The sequence below is a fragment of the Amyelois transitella genome, chromosome 16, assembly GCF_032362555.1.
Source record: "Amyelois transitella isolate CPQ chromosome 16, ilAmyTran1.1, whole genome shotgun sequence".
Lineage (NCBI taxonomy): Eukaryota > Metazoa > Arthropoda > Insecta > Lepidoptera > Pyralidae > Amyelois > Amyelois transitella.
This window is the reverse complement of record NC_083519.1, coordinates 2,212,870-2,225,176: the sequence shown is the minus strand read 5'-3', so window position 1 is coordinate 2,225,176 and position 12,307 is coordinate 2,212,870. Positions and strand designations below refer to the sequence as shown.

The following is a 12,307-nucleotide window of genomic DNA, read 5'->3' as shown; positions in this document are numbered from 1 at the left end:
GGACTACCAGTCTTTTTGAGACTTTTGGCTCTGTCTACCCCGCAAGGGATATGGACGTGATTATATGTTTTATATGTATTTATACATATAATCACGTCTACATCCCTGCAGGGTAGACAGAGCCAATAGTCCGGAAAAGACTGATAGGCTCATTGCAGCTCAATTCAGCTGTTTGGCTTTATGATAGAAATGAGATTCAAACAGTAACAAAAAGCAAAACCCCATATTTATAAGCCCATCCCTTAGATGCTTTTGACGATATCCCTATGGAAAGAGATGGAGTGTTTCTATCCTTTTTTATATCGATACTGGCAACCACACGGCACATTATGTGTAAAACCCTGCCTTAAAATCATTCTTACCAGGCTTGACCACTTAGACACAATTTTTTTCAACGGTTCGACCAATAAGTTCGCGTAGTAATGTATTTCATAAGTACCTTCAAACAATACCCGTGTCTCAATCGAAGATGGAGCATTACCAACGGTCAGATCAAAGGATTTTGGTGAAAAGAATAAATCCATATAAGTTTTATCGAGATAAAAAGGTCGGCCGGTCGCAAGGGAACAGCGCTAGCGTATCCATCGGAATTGATTTATGGTTTAAAATTAAATACTTATTTTATGGATAATAAACTAGCTGTGCCCGCGACTTCGTCCGCGTGGAATAGTTATTTTGTGCATCATTGAAGCCCTCAACGACGAATAATTTTCCCCTTTTTTTACATTTTCCATTATTTCTTCGCTCCTTTTAGTTGCAGCGTGATGTTATATAGCCTAAAGCCTTCCTCGATAAATGGTCTATTCAACGCAAAAAGAATTTTTCAATTTGAACCAGTAGTTCTTGAACAAACAAACTCTTTAGCTTTATAATATAAGTATAGATGTAACATAGTTACAAATATATTTGTTATTTGTAAACTTTTAAAAGAGGCTTGATGTTGTCTCAAAAAGGTTCGTGGAAGGAAGAGTACCCACAGCTATTACTTGACCATCATAAGCTGAATATTCTTTAAAGAAGAGTGACTTATACTCGACACTGGCAAAAATCTGCGTGTGCACAAGTATGATTGTCTCAATGAAAAAAAAAAATTAAATAAGAAAATGATCGCGATATCTACTCGCCTTAAGCTGCTAGACCAAGGGTCCAGGGGCTTACCGCGGATAAAATAAATCTTAAGGCGAATACTCTTCGATAGTTTCGTTAGACGCAATTACGTCTGCAAATACCCTTTTAACTTCTTTGGTCTGTGCACTGGATTTGGCTGGCTTTGGCCATTTGAAAGTAGCCTTATTTGTGGTAGGCTCGTTCGGTGACCCAATTACGTGTTGGGGAGAGGGGGGGGGGGACCATAATGTATCTACTTGAAAAATTACTTAGACTTTTATTGCCTGTCTGATGTATGGAGTAGATTATTAGGTGTTTTATTGGTTGTGTGCATGTATTTTGACCACATCTCTTTTCCATTGATGTCGTAAATGGCGACATAGGGATAGGCTTATAAACTTGGAATTCTTCTTTTTATACTTTTAATACTCGTGTAGGATCTTCAGTCATCAGTATGAGTACTTAGTCAGTTTTATTAAATGTGACATTACTTTAAAAGCTTCTTTCAATCTCACGAGATAACACCGTAAAATGTATAATAACGGTAATAAATTAAAACAAAACCCAAACTCTCCGGTTGGGTTTGCCTTTTATTGGCTATGGTCGTATGCTTAAATTTGGCAACGTAATAAAGACGTCTTAGCTATAAATCTAGACCCTAAAACCATAAACAGAAGCCCGAAATATATATAATTCATTGCGTGCATGCTCCATTTATAATTACCGAAGCCTGGTCTACCCACGATTGTGTAAAGAAACACAAATGTCCAATTTCGTGACCCTGGACTCTCTAGGGGTTTGACATTGTTTAATAATTAATACAACATACATATAGTTACTTCTTTCCCTTGCGAGGTAGACAGTCTTGAAAAGAAAACATAATACTAACCGCAAAGTAACTTAAAGAATTGCCATCTGTTGAAAAAGATTATAATTATAAACCTTTTTTTCCCTTCCCTAAAATGAGTGTCTTCATACTAAGTGTACAAAGTTTGGAGTACTTCTAACAGCCTGTTTGATGCTTGTACCATATTTCCTGTACAACAAGTCATCAGGCCCCACCTATTGAAAGAGATACCTAAACATAACTTCAAATAATTGTAATGCGTTTGTTTATTGAACGAGCTACAGCATTGTGGCAAAACATTCAGATCGTTACGACAGCAATGTCGAGCCTACCACCGCATAACATTGTCAGATATTTGATCAAAGATATCGCTTGAATAGGCCAATGGTTATTTCAATGGATTATTAGAATTGTTGGACTTGATTCTAACTAGGTATACATCAGCTTGAACATACGTAGAATATAGGTAAGTAAAGACTACATCTTTCCACTTGTTACGATCAATGCATACTTCTTCCGCGTCATTCACATTCTTAACTCTCTTCGTGCAAGCTCGTCGGTTTAAGGTACTGCATCTAAAAGTAGAAAAAAGGTTCGATCTAATCATGTTTGGATATGAGAGTCATCAAAGTGGATGAAGCGGAAGAAGAATGCAGTGGTCGTAATAGCACCGTTTCTCTGCCTTCCTGTTTAGTAAACAGGCTTAATTTTTGTGTATTATACGAAAGTGAATATAGAAATGTTGGAAAGATATGAATCTTTGCACTATGCTTTTTTAAATGACGCTATTTTAAGAAGATCTTTATCTATATATGCATAATTCTTGCTATACAATTATGACATTTCTTTGGCAAGAGATTATTTACCTCGGCTCGCTATTCTATTTCGCCCATAGTATGACTTCGCCCTAGTTTCGTACCATGCCTCTGCCAGTTCTATAATACTTTTATAGTGTTATTTGCAATGCTAATACACAATGTAAGAATACTGTAATATATGTTTCACTATTGTTATCTTTATTTCTTTTTTGTGATATAGTATTTCAGTTTTCCTTAATATTTTCGGTTAGATCCTATGGGTTTCGTTGAGAGGCATTATTATTGAAAATATTAAAATGCATACGTATTACGGATTTATCCCTTATGGGGAAAATAGAGCCAGATAGAATCGAAGACGATAGGAAGGAAGGAATATTATGGAGTTGAAATTTGGGCACAGTCACAGATTGCTTTAGCCAACCCAAGAAGTTTCCCAATTCTTGTTTCTTGATTGATTTTTGTAATCAGCATAGAGAAAGAAAAAAAGGTAACATAATACACTTTGTTTTTCTTTCGTTAACAGAATGGGAGTAGCAATCAAAGTGCAAGGAAATTAGTTGTTTGTAATATTTGCAGTGATCATGCAAAATGCAGTATTGCTTTATTAATTATGTTTAGTAGATAGTTTTCTGTATGAATTTATTCTACAGTTCTTTATTAAGATCATGGCTAGACGTCAGCAAGTGGAAAGAGAGAAGTCGGAAGGCGGACCCAGGGCCCCGAAACACTTCTGAGTGGGTTGCAACCTCACGCAGAGACAAACTATGTACCTATCTACGAATAAAAGCAGTAGAATTATGATGACTTATTTCACATAACACATCTTGCAATAACACAAATTCCTCTGTATTTCATGGCAGTCGTATACCTGCCAAATGGACCGCTCTTATTTAGTTACTGTCCTGTTTTCTATACACAACGGACCCCAAAATAAAGCCAATTCAACGGAAACCATTTCGGCAGTAATGTGTACGTTTCTCACTCCTCGGCCGGCATTTTCTTTTGCCATTGTACGCATTTCATTTTATGTCTTCATCTTGATAGTACGATCTTTATTTTCAACCCACGAAAGAAATAAAAATGCTTCTTTAACATAAATTTTGTGACCAGAAATGTCTTGAAAGTTATCGAGTACTTACGTCAATTTTTGGACATCAGTATACTTTCTTGTGTAGTTTTATAAAACTGAAATGAGTAATGTCACGCTACATTGGCATTTATATATTTATTCATTGTACACCTCTCTATATATGAGACTTTTATTGAGAGACATTCTAAAAGCCTTCCTTTAGCAGACGCTAATATCATCCTTTTAAATGTCTCAATGTTAATGTAAGCAATTGATTGCTCTCCTAATATATTAGTATGCATTTTTATAAAGTCCAGAACATTTTATTACGTCTTGACTTTATAATAAATTAGACAAAGATTGAGATAACAGATGTCACGCTGAAAATCAGGTAATAAATAAAACATTTTACACAACCAAGAAATGTAGGGCATGTATTCAACAAGTTAACTGTTTTAAAGTATTCGTTTCCAAAAGGCTTGACAGAGTACAATTGCCCTGAGGAAGTGCTATATTCTTGATAACAGCCTTCAAATGTTCTCGAAGCTCATTAGTGAAAAGAATAGTTTCATAAGATATCGATCTCTTCACACGAAGCAATCCGGGCAATATGTTTTCTCTCACTCCAATAGCATTGTTTTTTCCATTCCTTGGATTATTCCTATCAAACAACAACGGAACTTGTCTTTCGGTTATATCTGCTAAATCAGCTGTGTAAGTTACTAATGACCTAACACCGTACATCACCACTACCAAGAAAAGGGAAAATCCAGCAATGATGTAATTCCTTTCAATCCTGTTCAAAAGTAACAGCTTCTCATATTCTGTGAAACTGCCACTAAAAATGAGTCTGTGGATATTCTGCAGAGGGATATACATTCCCAAGTATATGATGGAGCAGAAGTATACAAGAATGCAAATAAAGTAAGAACTTCTCCTCTTCGTCGTCGTCATTCTGATGATTGAAGCGATCTTCTTTATGTCGTGAATAGGGTTCAACATTCCGAGGGTGAAACACATTTGTGTAAGAAGTATAATAGTCAGATAAATACAAGTCCCGTCCATTTCTTAGTCTTGAAAACGGCAAATTTTTATGGCATTTTAGATAAATCGGAAATTTATTCTTATAAGCCTACATCTCTTTCAATTTGGTGTCAATCTTACGACAATGCATTGACGGAAATAGAAATTCAATTTTTTACTTCTCTGCTGTCAACATAATTGATTTTGCCAAAAAGGTCTTTAATGGAATTTTCATGCAAAGTGTTGCTCCAGGTTTAGTTCACAATTGCAGCTTCATATAATTATTAAAAGCATACTTATATCTTTTAGAACATACATGTAGAAGATCCGTATATTACTTTCTATACATGATGTCATTGTTATATCTTTATACCTTTTATCATCAAGAATTACATATAAAATTTAAATAAAGAGAAGTATTGTTTTCGAGTATTTTTTTTTAATAAATTTTAACATAATTGTAAACTTGATAAGTTCCTAAAATAAATTGAGTGAAAAGTTTATAGTAACAGGACACACAAGTGTACAACTGTAAGTTTTATTATGAGGAAATACTTTCTGTTTTCGTCAATATTGCATGTCTGCACATCAATTCAAATTCTAACAAGCGAGCTATTGTGGTTAAGAAGCGTACAAGTCTTTCCACCAGTAAAAACAAATATAAGGCCAATATTAATCCAGTGTATGACATGAACATTTGGCTGGAATAAAATGTTGAGATTAGTGCTGCATCTTCCACTTCATCTATAACTCTTCCATAATTGTTTTGTTCGTATATATAATCCATTAACGAATTAATTAAAATCGCAGACAAAAATGTTACAACAACTTTTTTGCAAGAACATAATCCGCTATCTTGAAAGCAACACCATAAATCTCTGATATAACAAGGCTCCTTGATAGGTTTTAGGAGCATCAGTAGAACAGCTATTTCAAGGAGCATTAATATAATAATTATAATTCTAAATATGTTTATCATTTTCAGTGTTGAAATTTTCAGAGTCTATGTTTGATATTTTTATTTTTTATTTCCTTTTTTCACTTTTCTTTTTATTGTTTTGATTCAATCTGTCAATATCGTTGTTCTTATCAGTTTCTTTTGTAACTATTTCTTCTTTACCGCTCGTAAGTTCCTTCGAAACAGCCGCATGCAAGTCTCGTTTACTTCTTGCTTTGTCAATTATCTTCTCCACAAATGACTTTTTACGGCCAATTTTATCTTTTTTAGGTGTTGATTTTAAAAATTCTTTTATTTTCTTTTCCTCTTTTTTATTCAGTTTAATCATAGAAGGCCATTGGCAAATTGATCGTTGCCTAGTTACTTCTCTTTTGTCGTCGAATGATTCTTCGTCATCAACTATAAATATAGTTTCTGGTTCTCTTTCTTCTGATCCTTCGCATGTGATATCTACAAGATCGTAGTCTCCCATTAAATCATAAAACTCGTGTAGTTTAGCTGAAAAATTTACGTAATCTAAAAGCCTTACTGTAGTGACAAAAAAAAGCAAAGAAAATGCCGCTAGAAAGTAGTTCCTTGTTGCGTCTGTGGTCTTAATAGCGCGAAGTAGTTCTTGTTCTGGAGTTTCATCAAAGGATTGTACATATTTCATGTGATTCAAAGTTCTTGTGGGACCTACTATTCCATAAAAAAATATGAACATTCCGTAAATTGCAAGTGGTATTCGAAAAATTGGTTTGGATACGACGATCGGTTTTATTTTGTTCAAAAATTTAGAAAGTTCGACTATATCAATAACTGGTAGAAATAATATCATTATAAATACCATTTGAGCTGCGTTTATGCATATGAGTAAACTAGTTGGCGTGATGGTGATCATATTCAGGAATTTAGGAATTTTATTTCAAAAATATTCTTAACTATAAAGGCCACAATGGTTTCAAAGACATTTTCTAAGCACAGAATCATTTGTCGTCCTTGACATATCTCATATATATTTTTTAATTACACAATCTAAAGAATAGCAATAAAAAAACACAATTTCCACCAAAACAGCCGGAGAATCGATTACTATTTCCCTGCAGTAAATACTCATCGCGAATAACGTTATCGATTTCCAAAAGCACATCAAATACATTCATGATTGAATTCTTTATCAAGCGACACCGGTAGCGCGTACCGAAAAAATGGAACAATCCCATTTACGTCGTCGATGCTGCGAGACAGAATAACGCAGTACGTGGCATATTTTGTCTTTAACCATATGTTGTTTCAGTTTCGCTTCGACACGCATGGAACCTACGCTACCTGTAACCACACGTAGAGCACGGCCATTAGTGTGAGGGAGAGGGGAAGATACTGCTTCCCCGCTCATTCAAGTAACACGTGGGTCTCCCTGCCAGGTTGCGCCCCCCTGTCTCCCTAAAGGCCGCTTTACACGGCACGTTTCTGCATAGTAATAAAATATGGCAGTTGAAAATTAATTATAGATGGCAATTGACTTTTGAACGAATGGGCTTCAACGGCTTAGTTTGTGCGCTAACGACGTTGTATCGCAATATTGTGGAATTCACGCGGCTGGGATGGTGCCATAATGATGAGAATTAAGGCACTTTGCTACCTGTCACTTTTTTTATTGCACTATAATGCTCCAGCTCCAGCTGAATATTTTCAAATCTTATCGCTATTGGTTCAGACTAAGGCGATCATTAAACGTGCTGTGTGTGCTCCCATATCTTCCCGTAGGATGTATTCCGTGTGGTTCCTAGTACTTTAGAATAGACCTACTCCATATTTTTCCTACGGATATCTTAAAAGGCGACTAAGAGATAGGCTCATAAACTTAGGATTCTTCTTTTAGGCAATGGGCTAGCAACTTGTCACTAATTGAATCTCAATTTCATCATTTAGCCATACAGTTGAAGGTGGCCTTTCAGCCTTTGCGAGACTTTTGGCTCTGTCTACCCCGTAAAAGATAAAGATGTCATTACATGTATGTATGTTACGTACTGTGTAAACCGGCCTTTATCACAACTATTACCTATGTCGAATCAATTATGCTGAACTGTTGACTTTGCAGAAACCAATATTTTCCAAACTGAATCTGAGGAAGCCAATCAGCTTTTAATATTAATCTTTTAATTAATAGATGCTCGGATGTGTAATAACTTTGGTAAATACTTAGTAAATCTCCCATAGTTTCCGTTATAGCTCAGATTAACAAGGATTCCACTTAATGGATTATTGTTTACGATAGACGGTTAAGAATTTCTTGTCTTGAATTTCTCCGTTTCAAGCAGGCTTTGAGGTCAGCCCTTATTAATAGTGTAATCAGACAAGGGATTTGATATTGACGTTTATGAATTTCAGTCTTTGATTATAGTTATTTAGCGAGTGACTGAAGCAAGTAAGAACAAGAAAGTAATCGTGTTTTGAACTGATAATGATTTTAATGGGACATGGTTAAACATTTTGACTTATAAGACTTGATTACTTTAGAATAGGACCACTAACTCTCTTTCCCATGGATGTCGTAAAAGGCGACTAAGGGATAGGCTTTTAAACTTGGGAATTTTCTTTTGATGAGCGAGCAGTCTGCCACTACTTGGATCTCAATCACATCATTAAGCTGTAATTAAGCTGAACGAGACTTTCAGTCTTTGCGAGACTGTTGGCTCTGCCTACCCCGTAAGGGATAAAGACGTGATAATATGTATGTGTGTATAGCTTAATCATCATCAGGACGCATCCGGGACTAACGCCAAAAGGATGTTGCTTCTTGGCTTTAGTGTCAGTCGCGTCCTCACCTCTCAGGGTTTGAGCCCAAGGTCCGCCTGAGTTACTTCAATCCTGCGCAGGCTGTAACCCAATTCTCGACTGACCTCCATAACTATTTAGGGAAACATTATCAAAGTGCGCTCATGATAAAACAACAAAAACATCCAGTTGATAGTAATTAAAAAAAAAAATATTAGTCGAGTTATTCTGTATTTTTTTTTTGATACTTGCATTAAAATACTGATTCAATATCGTCATGTTTAATATGTTTTACTTTAACTAGCACTATTTAAGAAAGAAGTCATTAGCTACCTACGCATTATTGGAGCTAAAAATGTAATTTTCATGAAACTGAACTTTGATGATTCAGATTTGAATTAGAACTAAACTTAGCATAATTTCCTTTCTAAGCTATTATTTCCGTCTATAAAACTTTATTCACCATAGAGATGGCACAAACAACTTTATTGAATAGTTAATTTATTTTACGAGCCATGATTGGGAATAGCCAATCTATACATATAATAAATCTGTAGAAAGATCAATTCTGTACATTGAAAATATTGAAAAATAAATAGCAGGGGGTGTTACTGGATCGATACCAAACACAAAAATGTGATTAAAAAATTTTTTGTCTGTCTGTCTGTATGTTCAGGCATCACGTGAAAACTAACGGTTCGATTTTGATGAAACTTGGTATAATTATACCTTATTATCCTGGGCGTAAAATAGGATACTTTTTATCCCGAAAAAATACGAAGAAAAAAAATCTTAATTTTTCAGTTTATCCATAGACGTTGTTCTGTAGAACCGCGAACACAAATTGCGTTACCCGCAGTGGATTTAGCGCCGTAACCTGTAGCGCCTAAAGTCGGCTTTGGCTTGAACCGTTTGCTGCACAAGCGGGCCGCTACTAATTACTATGAAAAAAATACTACATAGCTACATTAATTCCCATCAAGCTGAAAATGAGTATAATTATTTAAAACACAATCAAAAGTATTATTTCAAAATTCCCCATGATTCCGGTTTAAGGAAAAAAATTTACTCACGGTCAAAGGTAAAAAATGGGTGTATCGCAATTTTCTTTAAAACGGTAAGTTTTTCAAATCGGAAAATTACCTCAGACATAAATTGTAGATCATAAAGTTATCTATAAAAAAGGTATCAATAATTTTTTTCAACAAAGCTACCGTTTCGGTGATATAACGATGCAAAAAGTTGCAAGCGTCATAATATGCATCCGTTTCCTTGCCTGACTGACTACAAACTAAAATTTAATTTATAAATTGTACAGTCCTTGCATAGCATCAACATGCGAGAATGTGCCCAGAAGGCTGGCAACATTGCCAATTTGAATGGCAAAGCTGATTCTCTGAGCCAGATAATTTCCAGCCCTCCGGTCAAGAGATACCTCAATTAGCTTTTTCGACAATTGTCAGAAAAGCTGATGGGCAGATAGGCCCCCGGTCCCAGAGTTTCTACCCCAAAAGGTTCAAAAGTATAGATATTACCGATAACTACATACAAACATACATACATAAAATCACGCCTCTTTCCCGGAGGGGTAGGCAGAGACTACCTCTTTCCACTTGCCACGATCCCTGCATACTTCCTTTGCTTCATCTACATTCATAACTCTCTTCATGCAAGCTCGGCGGTTTCGGGTACTTTTGACCTGACCCTTTACCAGGACGTCCTTAATTTGATCAAAATATGTTCGTCTAGGTCTTCCCACCCCGACCTTTCCCTCCACACTCTCCATGTATATCTGCTTAGTCAACCTGTTTTCATTCATCCTCTCCACATGACCGAACCATCTCAACATACCCTTTTCTATTCCTGTAACTACATCTTCTTTCACATGACAACATTCCCTTATCACGCTGTTCCTTATCCGGTCACTCAATTTCACACCCAACATACTCCTTAACGCTCTCATTTCCACTGCATTTATTCTGCTTTCGTGCTTCTTTTGCCATACCCAACTTTCACTCCCATACATTAATGTCGGGACCAACACGCCCCTGTGCACACAAAGACTGCTCATAAAGGCATGCAAAGCTCCATTCACCATGTTCCCCGCGTTCACTCTCCTTTCAATATCACTATCACACACTTGCCATCTGATGTAAACTTTGATCCCGATAACTACATATTTGCGCCTTTTGAGGTTTTTTGCCTCATTTGAAGCAGAACGGCCTTAGATTTAGTAACCTGAAGATGAGACGGCGCAAGTGTGTCGACACAAGTAGCATCCCACACCAAAGGCCGCCCCAATCTCCAGGGTACCAAAGTCATACCATCCGGTCTCTTGGCATCATCCCGAGCCAGACCGTTTGGTTCTAGAACGGCTGGAACATGGATGGTGGCAAGAGCACGGAGGATTATATCATTTAGGGCGGCATGGCGCCCTAAACGGCCGGCACTCCTAGGGCATAAGAGGCCGCGGTGTCCATAGCCGACAACGGTATCCCCGCAAGGACAACTATTATTAAAGACTAACGGTATTTCATGTGTTGAGCATTCTGAGATAAAGCAGCTATACGAGCCTAGCCACGTACACAATTAAACAGAGAGACAGATGTTGTCTCAAGGTTTCACTACAGTATAAATGAAGGGACTGGGTTTCATTATACTTATGTTTATTTTATATTTTGAATTCAAGTTAAAATTACCGACAGAACACACAGACATCCGCGCGGACGGAGTCGCGGGGGAAAGCTAGTAGAATAATACTGTCATGTATGTCCGTCTATGGTTATCTACAAACATCACGCCTCTACCCAGGGGTAGGCAGAGACAATATCTTTCCACAGCAGTTTTAAATAAAAACCAATTTATTATGTATAAAAAAAAGTTGATGTTTTTTATATGTAAACTAGTGCCCCGCCCTAGCTTCGTACGAGTAGCATATAAAATTATAATTTATTATGTATAAAAAAAAAGTTGTTGTTTTATTAAATGTAAACTAGTGTCCAGCTTCGTACGAGTAGCATATAAAATTATATATCCTCTTGAATCACTGTATCTATTACAAAAAACTGTATCAAAATCCGTTGTGTAGTATTAAAGATATGAGCATACATACATATACAGACGCGGGAAACAACTTTGCTTTATACTATGTGGTGATACATAAATTTTATCACAATAATAATATGAAAGTTTGGTTTAGCTGTTTTTTTTGAAACACTGAAAGCGATCTGCTAACAAGTTATCTCTCTAAGGAGTTTTATATTTCATCTTATTGCCATAAAAGTGTATTCAGAGGCGAGGGTCCATTAGTGTTAAGTTTCAACCATTCACTTTTAAGTGTAAGAGTAACATTTCACGATTTTGATATGTACCTAATTGCGTGCCGTGCCGTGTGGTTCCCGGCACCAATAGAAAAAAATAATAGGACCACTCCATCTCTCTCCCATGTATGTCGTTAGGGGCGACTAAGGGCTTATAAACTTGGGATTCTTCTTTTAGGCGATGGGCTAGCAACCTGTCACTATTTGAATCTCAATCCTACTACTATTATAAAGGCGAAAGTTTGTATGGATGTATGGATGTTTGTTACTCTTTCACGCAAAAACTACTAAACCGATTACCATGAAATTTGGTATGTAGGTAGCTGAAGACCCAGAATAACACATAGGCTACTTTTTATCCCAAAGTTCCCGCGGGATTGATAGGGTTTCCATGCGGACGAAGTCGCG

General features: G+C 36.4%; 1 protein-coding gene across 1 annotated transcript; it reads right to left on the bottom strand.

Moving 5' to 3' along the window:
• Positions 1 to 4,279: 4,279 nt before the first annotated feature.
• On the bottom strand, positions 4,280 to 4,906 carry LOC106143279 (uncharacterized). Its single transcript, XM_013345326.2, has one exon. It carries the CDS (start codon positions 4,904 to 4,906, stop codon positions 4,280 to 4,282), a length of 627 nt encoding a protein of 208 aa, XP_013200780.1.
• Positions 4,907 to 12,307: the final 7,401 nt, after the last annotated feature.

Bases quoted from the DNA above. Each gene is read 5' to 3' on its own strand.
- LOC106143279 (XM_013345326.2), bottom strand. From the start codon at position 4,906: ATGGACGGGACTTGTATTTATCTGACTATTATACTTCTTACACAAATG.